Source organism: Sesamum indicum, linkage group LG10, assembly GCF_026168435.1.
Source record: "Sesamum indicum cultivar Baizhima isolate 11 linkage group LG10, ASM2616843v1, whole genome shotgun sequence".
Classification (NCBI taxonomy): Eukaryota; Viridiplantae; Streptophyta; class Magnoliopsida; order Lamiales; family Pedaliaceae; genus Sesamum; species Sesamum indicum.
In genome coordinates, this window is record NC_142666.1 from 20922652 (window position 1) to 20937788 (window position 15137).

Below are 15137 nucleotides of genomic sequence, written 5' to 3' on the forward strand. Positions count from 1 at the left end.
ACACTCATTGATATTGTAATTGTAATTACAAGTACATATTATAATTTATGATAAAATTTTACACAAATATCCCCTAAAACACATTACACAAACACTTTCCGCGAGCTGTACGTACAATATAATTAGGTATACTCTCGTAAGGTGTTCATAAACTTAATTTTTTTATTAATTTTCTATGATATTTAATTGACTTAAAAACCTTTTTTTAAATAAAAATGATAAATTATTATTTATTAAATAAAATTGATTAAATTGTAAATACTAAATATTTATATCCAACAACAACCAACGACTATAATAATCATATACTAATTATTAATATCTAATAATTATTTTTATTCAACAACAACTATTAAAGTAGTATGACACCTGCTATCAAAATAAAATAATATACCCATACGTTTGGTGGGGTTTGAAATCATAATCTTGAAGTCAAATTAAAAATAACATGTATTTTTTGATAATTTCTTTAATTTTTAGAGTATTTAATTTATAATTTTGATATACTCAAAACGAATAATAATGCATTATTGAAAGTAAGCTTTCTACTTTCCAATTTTTAATAAATAATGTTATATAAATTTAACAATTGATTATCAAAAATAGATTTTCCCACTAATGATTTAAAAAATTAAAAGATCTAAATAATTATTTTTTTAAAAAAAATGTGGTTCAAAAAAAGATAAATATTCTGATTATTAAATATTCAGTTAAATAATAATATATATATACATAAAAATGATGTAAATTAAAAATTCCTACAAGAGCAACCACCTACACTTTGATGATGTAGATACAGTCTACAGACCATACGCGTGACGTGGCGAAATGGAAGCAACGTACACGCCACGTCCTCGACGGCGCGTGGAGATGTTCTCCTCTTGGTCTTTTTTTTCTTTTATTTTTTTGCCTTCTCTCTTTTTTTCTCCAAAACTCATAAATACAAAATTAAAAAATAGCAAATCAAATTCTCTCTCTCTCTCTCTCTAAAGCAACAACAAGCAAAGGAGGAAAGAAATATATATATATATATATATATATTAAAAATAAAAGTAGTTCTCTCATTTTCTCCTCTCTCTCTCTCTCTTCGATTCAATTCACCACATGAAAGCTCTGCTCCCATAGAGGAAAACCCAGGTTCTTGTTTCTCTCCTTCTTCTCTTCTTCATATATAATACAGCTCTTGTATGCATAGGCGTAGATAAATTAGCTGTTTCTGTATTTCTTGTGTATGTATATGTATCTCTGTGTACTTTCTTTGTGTTGTGTATTTCACGGTTTTGTTGCTTCACATCTGAACCCATTTCCCCAGTTTCCCTCCACACGTACCCCTCAACTTGTTTTTCTGGTTTTACATGCATAAATGTATCTCTATATGTTCTTGTTATGTGTGTTTGTGCCTCTTTGTATCTTTATTTTCTGATGTGGTTTCTTGAACTAATGAAAAATGATTGTTTGTAAGAATACAAGAGTTGTCAAGTGTGGGAAGAGTTTAATTTGGTGGGATCACATTGGAATTTTTCAGTGGACTTGGTGGCTTCGGTTGGAGTTGGAGATTTTTTTTGCATGATTTTTTGTTTTGTTGTGCATTCTTTTGTTTTTCAGCTTTTCTGGAAGCTTGCCCATAAAATGATATTTGCTAAAAGGAAGTTCTTGATGTGGTTTTTGTTTGGGTTGAATTAAAATTGAGTTGGGGTTCCGGTATGGGATTAATGCGCTTCTTTTGGTGGTTTTGCTGTGTATTTCTGCTGATAAAGTTGGTATCTTTATGGTGAAATGTGTTTAGTTGTATATAGAGAAAAGGATCTATTGTTCATGTATCAGATGCTTGACGACTCAATGTTAAGTTTGTTCATTGTTCAGTACATTTTTTTCACATTTTGGTTTCTCAGAAAAATTTCTTTGTGGTTTTGGTTGGATGTCTTTCCTATTCTGTGTCTCTTTTGTTTTTATGTTGTAATTAATCCAGATGTTGTATGGCAAAGTTAAGGTTTACGTGATGGGATTTTCTAGTTCTATTCTTTTTTTTTTTTTTTTGTATGTGTTATTTGTTTCTAGAACTTAATTGTTTCAAGGCTCCTTCTAAGTGCTTACCTGGTGAAATTCTGTAGTTTATCTTCTCATTACTGATCTATTAATCTGAATCCTTCATTTCTCCTCTGCATTTGAAATTTTATTAAGTTCTGGCTACCATAGAAACATAAGTATCTTTAGCTCTAGATTTATATTTTATTGATCTTTAATTAATTTCAGAACTTTTTATTTTCTTTGTATTACACTGGTATTTGCTGAATAGATTATAGGAATGAAAAGGAGAATTGCTTTGTCCAATCATTAAGTTCAAGGAAGAAAGTGACAACCCATTGAGTTTGGTCTAGATATAAAACTAATTGAAGTTATTCGACAAGAATTTGGTCTAGCAACTGCTTGTGCATGATATTGAGTGAGATTAAGACCTTTCTGTTTGAGAGACAGTATGTCTGGTGGGAACTCTGTTGTCTTTGTTTGTTGCTAAGCAATATCTGTCATTTGGCTTCTGATAATTTTTTAAGCTCTATGCTTTATATTTCACTTGTGCAAATATACTAGAAGCAGACAACATACTGATAAATACTAGCAAAATAGTGTCTGGTCCAATAGAGTGCACCGGTTTCTTCTTTAGTCTCATTCAGCAATCTAAGATTCAAGTTGTTAATATTTTTTCCTACATGGAAAATAATATTACCAACATTGATACAACACGTTTTCCCCATTGCTTAGACTCGTATGAGATTACTGATACCTTCATTTCTAATTGAAAATGTGTTGGTTTCTTTAGCAGATGGCTTCTACTCAATTAAGTGAAAATGGAGATTGCTATGATAGTGCTCATGTTGAGAAGTTACTTCCACCAGACCATGATGACATTGTAGAGTCAGAGGTCTCCCACAAAATTCTGTCAGATTCCTATGATGAAGTTGACAGATTCGGAGAACCAGAGATCCCGCCGCGGATTGGAAATGAATACCAAGTTGAACTTCCTCCACTTATCGGGGAGTTTGGTTATATGTCACGTTCAAGGAAGTCAGGAGATGCAGAAACTGGAGCTCATACCCTTCAGAATTTCCTCATTGGATTGCCTATACCACTGGCATGGATCAGTGGTCTGAAGCATGACATGTTGGGATCTCACAGTAGCTCGATAACCAGTTCAGATTTCATGCTTTCAGATTCTAAAAATGTCACTAAAACAGAAACTTCTTTTAGTGAGATTGAGCCTTCACATGATTCGTGTAAGCCTATGGAGGAGTTGCAGGATTTATCAACTGCAGATAAAGTAAGGAAGTGCAGTGCTGCAGGCTATCTTTTGGTCCCTGGATTATTTGATGAATATTGGAGTGCAGCTGAGAAGGATGGCTTCCTTCTGGGCTTATACATTTTTGAGAAAAATTTTGTCGAGGTTAGGCGATTTGTTGGAACAAAAGATATGGGCGCTCTACTGTCATTCTACTATGGGCAGTTTTATGGTACACAAGAATATCGTAGATGGTCAGAGTGCCGAAAGATGAAGAATAAGAAAGTTATTTATGGTCAGAGGATATTTTCTGGAGTGAGACAGCAGGAACTACTATCTCGGATTCTCCCAAGAGTGTCAGAAGAATGTCGAAATGCTCTATTGGAGGTACTCGCGATTTATATCTGCTTATGTTTTCCAGAAACTGTGTTTCTCAAGTGAAAGATTTACACAAAGCAGCACGAATCATTCTATTATATTGTGATCTCTGTGCCGATGAACATTTGAATGACAGACCTCTTTGTATACCACCTAAAAATCCAGAAAAAAAATTGAAGCATTTAAAGTGTTCTAGGCTATGTTTGCCATTTTAATTCTTAGATATTTGTGCATAAGGAAGTGGCATATTTACATTTTATCATATACTTGGTTATGAAGACAAGCCATTGGCAATATCTTGTGTTTCTTTCTTCTATTCTGTTAAGAAAAAATGATAGCAATATTAACAGAAAAGATTATCTTTGTTTTGTGTGTTAATTCTGGAAATGATGTTGGATGAGTTATTAACTGCATCCTTTTAAACTTTTTTTAAGTCACTCAAGTAAACCTGGGATAGAGCTATGATGTGCTACATGGCCTAGTATCTATCAGCTTCGCTCTATCTTCTTTCTAATCCTGTTAAATTTTGCATTTTGATTCTTTGCTAGGTATCTAAGACATTTGGGGATGAGAAAATGTCATTAGCGGACTATGTTTCTTCGCTGAAGGCCATGGTTGGGATGAACATTCTTGTAGAAGCTGTTGGCATCGGCAAAGGAAAACAAGACCTCACAGGAATGGCCTTGGAACCTTCAAGGTCCAATCAAGTGATCCCTGCGCGTCCAGAGATACCCACAGGAAAGGCATGCTCCTCTCTTACAACCACTGAAATTATTAAGTTCTTAAGTGGAGATTACCGTTTAAGCAAAGCCCGATCAAATGATTTGTTCTGGGAAGCAGTTTGGCCGCGTCTGCTGGCTAGAGGTTGGCATTCGGAGCAGCCTAAAGATCAGGGGTATGTTGCTGGTTCCAAGCATTGCTTGGTTTTCCTTATGCCTGGTGTTAAGAAATTCTCCAGAAGGAAACTGGTAAAAGGAGATCACTATTTTGACTCTGTTACCGACGTCTTGAGCAAAGTTGCGAAAAACCCTGGGCTGATTGAGCTTGATGCTGAAGAAGATCATGACAGCAAGAAGAAAGAAGACTACGAAAGGACCAAGGAAAGAAAGTCGGAACAAGATGATAATCATCTGCCTACAAGGCAGCAGCATTGTTATTTGCAACCTAGGACTCCTAATCGCAGTACTGCAATCATCAAATTCACTGTGGTAGATACAAGTCTCTCTGACGGCAAAGTGAGAGAATTGAGAACTGTTCCGTCGGAAATTTCAAATGCATTTATTGCTTCAGATCATATTGAAGACAGTGATGATGATACCCCTGGGGAGACCACTGATGAATCTGATACTAGCGACACCATCATGCTTGATGCATCCGTGACAGATAACGTCAGCCTGAAGACGACTGAATCTGATGACAAACTATTTCCTGGTAAGAAAGACCAAGATGTAAGTGTCTCGTGTCAAGATGCTCGTACTGTGAATCCTGATGAGAGTGCTACATTACTCCCTGATTTGAAGAATACGAAGGATTTGCAACGGAACAAACAATCTAAAAAGGTCACAAAATCCCTCTTGAGCCGAAAGGTGAAACAAGGCAATGTGGACCACATGGCTCCCATGAATAAACGGCGCAGGATATTAAATGCTTGTCGTATGGACGAAACAAGTTCTGGCTTGCTCCCTTCCTGGACAGCCCCTAGATTGGAAAATGGGATGTCCAGTTGCTCCTCAAGCGTCCATGAAATTACTGAGAATTTGTCTTCTCAAGTGGGCTTGTGTCAAGATAAGTTGTCGTCCACCAGCTCGTCTAGAGGTAGTCCTGCTGAGAGCATTGAGAACCATCAAATGCAGACATTGATCGACCTGAACGTGCCTCAGGTTTCCCCAGAATCTGAGAATTGTGGCTTCATGACAGAGTCGAATAAAGACCAAGGCAACACTTCAAAGAAGCTGGATGACCGTCGTTTACCAATATCCACAGCCGCTGAGGCAAGATGCGAGCAGCAGTCTGAAGTTTATCCTCGGAGACACAGCACAAGAAACCGACCTCCAACAACCAGAGCACTGGAAGCCCTAGCAGATGGATATTTAACTGTAAACCGGAAGCGGAAAGTGAACCGACCTTCTCAGCATGTCCGTATTGTGATAGGGCCTAATGAGTCGACCAACAGTTCTGTGGATTCCCAGATGGAAGAAGCTGAAAATGGGGTGTCTGAAAGTGGCAATTGCAACATCTTCGTGAAATCCCAAGTCCCAGCAGAAGCAAATGATGAATCAGTTTCAGGACAATGAGTTGGTAATATGAGCAGACAAATTATCAAGCTGTGGGAAATGAAGTTCAACTGAAACAAGTGAATTGTTCCAATTGTTCTAACACACCACTCATTCTCTGGATTCATTATTTGGGAACATTGAACAAGTGGTTGATGTCTGAGCTGCCGTCGGACAGTGCATTGTGTTACAGTTAAGATGGTCCAGAGAGGAACTGAAATCAGAAGGTGAAAAGAGAAATCATAGTTTATGATGAGCTGCCTGCGGTTGATGTTTGTAAAACATTTCTTTGCATGGATAATGCCAACGTCATTCTGTGGAGTTGGTTGGTTCATTTTACAGATACAAAGAATATTATAGAGGAGAAGAAAATAAAAGCTCTTTTTATCATAGCTTCTGTAAATTTGATTAACAAAGTTTTCTTCTGTCCTTGGTGTCAACTTTAAACGTTATTAATTAGTTCCTTTTCCTCTTTTCCCTCTTTTGGGCCGAGTTCTATGTAAGAACATCATGCTTAACTCCCTCAAAATTGTCTTGTCTTTGCAATGTAGTTAATCATTTCGATTTGTTCTTTGCATGAAGATTCTCTGTTTCAATAGTGTTTCATTTCTTATTTCATTGACTGAATTTCTGTCTCGTCTTTTTTAGCTTAAAAAATACCAAATTTTGCCTTGTGTGAAATGCTGAAATGCTGACTCATGAGCAATTGAAGATATTTGACCAACAAATATGAACCTTGTTATTAGTCTAAGAATTACAAAGATTGAATTAGATGTGTCATCCGAACCTAAATCTCAACGAAACTGCTGCTTTTCTGGTTATAACTACGCGTATATATGAATGCTAACTAGTCCAAAACATACATGCTCACTGCCTCATTACGACGGGAGCAATTGAAGACACAGTGGACCTAAATTGCTATGATAAGAAAGAATGAAGGATTGGGACAAACGGATCCCAAAAGGCAAAAAACCCAAAAAATTTCAAGTCAATAACAACTCTAACCAATCCGATGTAAATTCATAAGCAACAAATGTTACAGCACCAGCTGGTGCTGCTTTCACAATGGACGGAACTATGCCCTTGTAAAGACCGGCCCAGCCCTCTGCATGTAGAATTCGTCGAAGGGCATCATGCATATTTCTGTAAGCATGTTGCTCCACTCGAGCCCCATATCTTGGGTCGCGTTGCAGCCCTTCAACCTACATGTAAATTCCTTAAGTAACCTGCCATTGGCTGAAAAGACGTTGACTATGAAAAAAAAGTTTACACGACGGAGACAATAAGCCAATGCAGATGTTACTTATTGTTCTCCCGGAGGAAATGGCATTTATTATAGATCGAGCAAGTGCACGCTGAAGAACTTGATTAGCATATTTCTTTTTGGTCATGTTCACAAATTCACCTCTTATTTGGATATAAATGAGACCCTTGGAGCCAGAAATATACCTGAAACCTCTTCTTCACCACATCTAGAGGATGACAAACAGCTTTAGCACACGTTCCAGCAGCTAATCCACAGAGGAAAAGCTGGAAGCTTGAGATGGCATCCTCAGCTTGGGTAGCATAATGAGATCTGTATCGATTCCAAGCCTAGAAGAATGAGATACCAAATCAAATCAAACCCAAAACAAATATTTGAAGTTTCATGGAAAGAGAAATCGTTGAACAGCAGGTTCAATCGAACGACAAACTGAGAACATACAAACTAACAAATCGTGTCTACATAAATATTTGTCGTGTCATACTGATAATTAATGGGGTATATCACGACTAAATATTTTTTAACGACAGTTTGAGATAGTGGCACCAGTATGGTCACAATAAAACTTCCAAGTGGGTTAGCAAGCATTGCTAAAAACAAAAAACTGTCCATCAGTTTGCACAGTGATGTGTCCAAAACCCAAGGCTATACAAATTCTTTAGTCTCTAAAGAAAAACTGAGCATTCACAAAACTTAAGAAATTAAAAGGCCTATTTCTAATTAAGGCGAGGAGAGCAAAAGGGGGGTGTCTCTCTGTGTTTGTGTGGGTGAGTGTGTGTGTGTATATGTATGTGAGAGAGAAAGAGAGAGGTTCACCATTGTCCAACGTTTGAACGTGTCATAGGTTCCAAATTGCAATCCAGCATAAGGAACTATCTCAACCAGTGTAGGTGTCAATCCAGCATACAGCCCTCGAATACCACGCGTTTCAAGTATATCAACAAATGCCGACCTCATATTTGGATAAACCTGACCACATATATTCATAAATTCTTCATTCATATGCATCATAGATAACACAATAATGTAGAGATCACATGTATTAAATGTTAGATGTCAAAACTCCAAGGAAGTGCCCCAAATACCTTAGGCTCCCCTTGTGAAGCTAAAATGGTCCTGAGAAGATCAAATGGATATGATCCAACTGTGGCAGCGCATCCTGCTAATGCTCCACTAGCGTAAGAAAGATATGGACTTATATTTATATGGTCCTCTGCACACAGAGCAAAATAAGGGGACAAAATATCATGAAATGGACAATGAAATCTATAACAAATAAAAAAATAGTATATATTGATTAGAAGACGGACTTCAAGTATCTAGATATTTCTAGAAATGCATATTTGAAATTTGGACTAGCAGACGGACTTTTGATAGACAGTAATAAGTAAAAATCCCAAACCAAAGCATGCTACACGGACAATTAACCAAGAATGCCCATATTTCCACCAAGATTGAAGCAATGCGACTAAATATTCAAATCTAATATAGTATTTCTCGACCTTATTTACTTATAAGAAAGAAGAAAACAAATTTACGTTGTAACATACATAAATAAATTGTCGAGGAACAGAAACATTCTGACAGACCTGACTTGGACGAACCAGAAGCTAATGTCTTCAATTTGTGCAAGACTGTAAATTGTATTGCTGTATATGGCATAACCATAAGTAGGGCTGGGACATTACCCCTCCAAAATCCCTATTACAGAAAAATGAAATAAAGCAAAATGATCAGGCAGAAAATATTTGCCGGATGCCATGCAAAATTCTAATTGTTTCTTAAAAGACAATAAATGGCACACTACTAGTACTTAAACTCTTAATAAAAACTCAAAACTTCTCAATAATTGCCTTCGTTCTTCCTTTCTCCTATCAACTTGTGGTAACACTAACACTCCCATCTTATGTTCTGCAACCATCGACATCCACGACAAACCACAGACCCCAACCACCACTGGTTGGCATGTCGTTGCTGCTAATGCTACACTCACCACTGTGGAACCACAACAGATTGTCTATTTCTTCTCAAACCCCAACAACCCAACATATGAAGACAACTGACTACAGCCACCTTTGGCAGACCCTTCACCTCCTAAATTGACAAAAAAAACATATTTACCAATCATGCACAAACACATCTTGATTTGTCCTACATGGCGGCTCCAGATATGCACAATGAGAATGTGAGAGAAGAAATTTCAAGCATACTAATCAGAAAACGTCAGTGGACTTTATAATTGGCAAATAGACAGTAGAATTTAAGCTCCTCCCCATCATATTAAATTGAAATGTAATCAAATAGTCCGTAAATCATAAATAACTAATACCGGTAAGCCTTCCTCCCTAAATATGTCCTTGGTTGCTTGCAGCATACCAGTATATTTTGCTGGATTATAGACATCTCTCCGAAGCAAAGCCCACTGGGTAGTGGGTTCCAGTTGAACCTGCAATATGATACAACACAGTCAGATATATCCACAACTTTTCAACAGAGCATGTGCACTAATTGAAAATCTATTAACTCTGCAGGCAAGCAATATGCCACAGTTAAACAAGTAAGAAGAATAGCATCATTAAACAATCAACCCAGTACCAATCTAAGCAGGACAACAGAAAATGATTGTAATAAAGCGTCCAACACAACGAATTGGCAGAAATTAACACCATACTGAATCAAGTAAAAATCCAACTTTCTGAAACGAACAATATGTGAAGTGAAAAACTTTAACCTGAAATCGGATTTTAATCACATCAAGTGGCGACGTGACGGTTCTTGAAATAGCACCAGAAATCGCACCAGCGGACGCATCAATCAGAGCCCTCTTTATCTGCCCGGGCTCTTCCATTCTCCTCCTCCAATATACGCACTTCAAAATGCTGCAAGAACAACCAATTCACATAATAAACCCCACCGTTCTTTAACATCCCAATTTGCCCCCAAAAGTCACGAGAAGCCAATATGGTCACCGCCCACCCACAACCAAGAAAAAAAAAAACATAAAATATACCTCAAGTTGTCAACTTTGCTGCAAAAACATACAAGAATTAACCCGAAATCGAGCGACATATATATTCCGAAAGAGAAAACAACGATTGTGGAAAATAGGGATTTGATGGAAAGAACATGAGTTCTGAATCACAAAAACCAAATACACACAACAGAAAAAGAAATAGTAATTAAAAGATCAAAACTCATCCATAAAGGAAGAAGAGAAGAGAAATCACCTGTGGAGAATGGAGAAGGGGAGGAAAGAGACATTGAAAATTCTGTCCGGGTTGGGTCAAAAAGTTTCGTAATGGTATTCCAATTTGTATGCGCATAATATAAATTGCGCATTTTGTACCGTGTTTGGAGGGGTTCTGTCTATGGAGAGCAGAATATCAGACATTTTTTTATTATTACCATATATACATTTAATTAAAATATATATTTAGATATATATACATTTCCTGAAGAAGAAAAAAGAAAAAAGAAAAAGTTAGTAGTCTTACTATTGTGTATGTATGTATGTATGTATATCCACATTCTTTGATCAAGAATTAACTAATTTCTTTGTTTGAACTATATCCATCCACGTTGCACAAACTTTTGATGTTTTGCTTATGTATATTAGTATTATTATGATGATCTTTTTGTTTGAGATTTAAGGACCCCATCAATTATGTAAATTTTCAATCCCAAGAAAAAACAGCACATATTAAGTTTGCTCGAGAAATTTACAATAAATAATTTTTTTGAAAAATTTGATTAAGAGTTTGAAATTGTCGTGTTTTAGGCCCATAAGTTTGTTGGAGGCGAGAACTGCCCTCGAACTCATGAAATGCATTATGAAATTTAACTATGAATAACTTGTCGGAAAGGGATATCCAATAGATATATTACTTGAGATCATCACGGTGTGACATAGCATATAAATCGATTGCCAAGCATGGGGGTTCTAAAGGTAGCTCATAAAAGTTTAAGAGGTGGCTTTGGTGCATATAATATTTTGTCTTGCAGGTTCAAGAGATGGCTCTTATGCACATAGCACTTAGTTCTTGACTTTGTTTAAGGATCAACTCTAATACCATTTGTCACGTCCCGGACCCACGAGCCCATTGGATGCAAGAATTGCCTTCAAAACCATCGAGTGCATTATGAAATTAGACTATGAATAATTCGTCCAAAAGTAACATTCAATTGATACAATTGAGTTCTAATTATTTTATAATTCATGTAGGACAGTGTATCACAATTGCACGAATTCAAGTGGCATTCTCTATTCCACCCAAGTGCTCCCAAGATCCATAATTTTTTAAACGGGTTTAGTTCAATCTTATTCGACTCGATAAAACAAATGCACGGATACTGATATTATTTTGACATTTTGATCCTGTGAGGAGTAATTTTGTCAAATTATGTTTTGTACTTGGTTTACCCCACCATGATGATGAGGGACACTTGAGTTATTAGTGTTGATTACTATTCTTTATTGCGTTTTTTCATCATTAATAGTAATAGAAAGGGATGGCAAAGCCTTTTGCTTGGTTTTTAAGTAGGAAATATAGGAAAAGGACGCAAAAGCGACAGCCAAGGAGATCCAATTATCTGATTTCAAAATGATACTGAGGACCAAAATGATACAATGTTTTGAGTTAAGGGGAGTAAAGTGTGTTTAAGTTACTTTGAGGGGTAAAGTGAGAAATTGATAAAACTTGAGGGGGGTGAAGTGCTATTTTTTCCTTAATTTGCCTTTTCAATTATATTGAATACCAATTGTAGGTAAATAGGGTCCGCTGGCTTTAATTTTAAGTACAGTGATTGATGTTGGTTTTGACCTTTGTGAAATATAATAAATAAATAATAGGCGTAATTGACTTTTCAAGCTACAAACTTAAATATTATGGAATATTCCGCAACTTGCTAAAGATTTTGGATCTTTTAACAAAAATGGAGCTCATAATTTTTATCAACATGTTGTAATAAGAATGTCAAGATTCTTTGGTTGAAAAACATATGAAAAATCAAAGGATCAACGGAGCAGATGATCCATGCTCGTGGTCGGATCGAGTCAGGTCAAAAATTAAAGGATTAAATTTAGTCATTTTTTTATTAAATTTATGGAACCGAAATATGTTAATTTTTTTTAATTTTAAATATTTCATAAAATATAAGATTAAAAATAAATAAACCCCTATTTTACGGGACGAAAAATATAAATAAGAAGTGCAAAAGGTACTTGCATCTATCAAAGATGTCCTGGCAATTAAAAATTAAATAGAGTAGAGTACAAGGCTACAACCTTAACCAAGCATGGATGATGGATGGAACCAACACACCCCTCAATTGTTGATTAACTTTTTTTCGTTGATCAAACTCTCAATTTATAGACAACTCTTCGCTGATTGGATAAGATAGAATCTATAAGGAATTCGGTAGAGGGATCCTCAAGGGCAATTAGAATGTTGTGGACGAGGTATCTTTTAAAAATAAGAATGTCTTTCTGAATTTTTAACAAAGTGGTTGAAGAGACACTTTCCTCTATCAGTACCCCAGAACTTTAGGGCATTGGATGCTCTTACTTTGGGTTGAAAAATAATCAAACTATTCGATACTCTATTGAATCGATTGATAAAAGCTCATTTGAAGTGGATTTGTTAAATTTAACAAATCAAACTTAAACAAAAAAATTTATTCGTTAAACTTTTGAACTCGGCTCAAACTCAATTCGATTTGTGCAAAAATAGTAGAATAAATAAAATATTTTGAATTTTATAAGCTTTAAAGAAAAGTTAACTTTCCTAACTTTTTCTGTAAGATCTTATAGGTTATATAAAATTAATATGTCATAAAATAAAAATAACACTATTCATACACTCGCACAATCTCTTTCTCTCTCTCTCTCACACACACTCTTTCTCTCCTAAAGATCTTAATTTTTTTTATTATTTAATCTTTCTAATATTTGAAAAAGAGAACATACTCAATTATTTAATAATAAATTATATAAAGATAAAATTAGTATTGATATTATATTTATTGAAAAATATAAATTCAAGACATTATAAATTATACGATTAGAAATAATCATTGCATTAATAAAAAAAAATATAAATTATATATCTATATTAATATTTGACTAGTATGATATACATATATATTATTTTTATTCAAAAATTTAGGTAATAATTCGTTATTCTTTTAATTATAAAAAAATTATCTATTAAATTTTTACTTGAAATTAAATTAATGTATACTATTTATAAAATCATTTTAGAAAATTTTAAAGCAAAATATGTTAAGAAATAATAAATTATTTGATCTAATATTATCATATCTATTTTAGTTATTTTACCAATAAAAAATCTTATTATGCCAAACACGCTAACTCCTCATAAAATGTTTTAAAAACGTTTGGACACTCTTTAAAGTGTAATTACGATTAAGCCCTTGAGGAAGCCACCAAGTAGGGCTACAAAACGTGTTAATGTTGACTTGAAGAATTGTTAACACGTCGCTGCCGGTTTTTATTTATTTATTGCTTGCACAGTACATTTGCCTTGCAATTTCCGCTCTCTCCCCCCAACTCTTCCTCTTCTCTCTCTATAACTCCGGGGAGACACACACACACACACTTGTATACATACACCCACGCGAATCAATCTGTTCTGTCGCTTCTTTTTCTTCGATTTTAGATCGAAATAATGGAGTATCGTACGTTGGATATCACACTTCAGTATGCCAAGGATCTGAACAAAGTCAACTTCATCACCAAGATGGATGTTTATGCCGTCGTCTCCATCTCCGGTGGGGATAAGAACTCGAAGCAGAAGACCAAGACGCCGGTGGATCACGATGGAGACGATAACCCCACCTGGAATTTCCCTATGAAATTCACGGTGGATGAGGCCGCGCTGCAGATGAACCGCCTTACCCTCGATTTCAAGCTTATCTGCGAGCGGGCTCTCGGAGATAAAGACGTCGGGGAGGTTCACGTGCCCATTAAGGAACTTCTTGATTCTCCGGCGAAGCCCGGGGCCGACGGTAAGCAGTTCGTGAGTTACCAAGTCAGAAAACCTAGCGGAAAACCCAAAGGCCAGCTCAGTTTTTCGTATCAATTCAGCGAGAAAACCGTGGGCGCATCAGCAGCTCCTCCCCACGCGTCGGCGATTCCGTTGGCGCCACCGTCAGGGAAGGCTGATACGGAAGCCGTCACGGCGTACCCGGCTGGACCCAGTTTAGCCTATCCACCTCCCGGAGCCTACCCGCCTCTGGCCCCATACCCTGCAGGGGAGGGCGGTGCACATTATCCACCTCCAGCGCCGTACCCTGCGGCGGAGGGAAGTGGACATTATCCACCGCCAGCGCCGTACACGAAGGCGGAGGGAAGTGGACATTATCCACCACCAGGAGGATACCCACCAGCCGGGGGTACGTATCCTCCTCCACCACCAGGGGGATACGGGTACCCGCCTCCTCCTCCGGGGTACGGGTACCCGCCGCCGCCTCCACCAGGGTACGGATATCCACCGCAGCCGGGTTATGGTTACCCACCGCAACCACCTGTGCAGCAAGCGGCAAAGAAGAACAAGTTTGGGATGGGATTAGGGGCTGGGCTGCTTGGAGGTGCCATTGGTGGACTACTGGTTGGAGATATGATTTCAGATGCTGCCGATTTCGACGGTGGATTTGACTTTTGAGCTTTTCTTTCTTGTTCCTTTCTTTATTTTCAAGTGTTTTTTTATTTTTGTTTAATTTAATGAAACAATGTTCTTGGAGGTGGATAAATGATTGATTCAGTCTTACATATAGATCTGTATCTTCAACTCTTGTAAATTTATTCTTGGTTGGAATATTCTCCATGATATTATTGTAAATTCTATTTTATTTTCCAACGTATAAATATATATTAAATGGAGTAAAAATTAGAATAAATCCAACCAAAATTCAATACAGATTTAAAAAA

The 15137-nt window shown here is 36.5% G+C and overlaps 3 protein-coding genes across 6 annotated transcripts; 2 read left to right on the forward strand and 1 right to left on the reverse strand.

Annotated features, from left to right (window-relative positions):
* The first annotated feature begins 1050 nt into the window (after positions 1-1050).
* LOC105171501 (uncharacterized) lies at positions 1051-6506 on the forward strand. 2 transcript variants are annotated; one of them, XM_011092642.3, is made up of 3 exons: positions 1051-1137; positions 2819-3661; positions 4201-6506. In XM_011092642.3, exons 2-3 carry the CDS (start codon positions 2822-2824, stop codon positions 5944-5946), a joined length of 2586 nt encoding a protein of 861 aa, XP_011090944.1. In that variant the 5' UTR covers positions 1051-1137; positions 2819-2821; the 3' UTR covers positions 5947-6506. The 2 variants fall into 2 exon arrangements, with proteins under 2 accessions (XP_011090944.1, XP_011090943.1); XM_011092641.3 differs by having other exon boundaries at positions 1055-1137; positions 2822-3661.
* A 134-nt stretch (positions 6507-6640) lies between these two features.
* Positions 6641-10574, reverse strand: LOC105171503 (mitochondrial thiamine diphosphate carrier 2). Of its 3 annotated transcripts, XM_088885932.1 has the most exons (9): positions 10417-10530; positions 10200-10217; positions 9921-10068; positions 9519-9635; positions 8779-8890; positions 8275-8402; positions 8006-8158; positions 7375-7518; positions 6641-7127 (listed from the first exon to the last, which is right to left on the reverse strand). In XM_088885932.1, the coding sequence occupies exons 3-9, from the start codon at positions 10035-10037 to the stop codon at positions 6909-6911; spliced, it is 990 nt and encodes a 329-aa protein (XP_088742058.1). In that variant the 5' UTR covers positions 10038-10068; positions 10200-10217; positions 10417-10530; the 3' UTR covers positions 6641-6908. The 3 variants fall into 3 exon arrangements, with proteins under 3 accessions (XP_088742058.1, XP_011090946.1, XP_088742059.1); XM_011092644.3 differs by lacking the exon at positions 10200-10217 and having other exon boundaries at positions 10417-10574; XM_088885933.1 differs by lacking the exon at positions 10200-10217 and having other exon boundaries at positions 7027-7161; positions 10417-10574.
* Positions 10575-13715: 3141 nt separating this feature from the next.
* LOC105171504 (protein SRC2 homolog) lies at positions 13716-15048 on the forward strand. The gene has a single exon (XM_011092646.3). The coding sequence runs from the start codon at positions 13876-13878 to the stop codon at positions 14869-14871; it is 996 nt and encodes a 331-aa protein (XP_011090948.1). The 5' UTR covers positions 13716-13875; the 3' UTR covers positions 14872-15048.
* Positions 15049-15137: the final 89 nt, after the last annotated feature.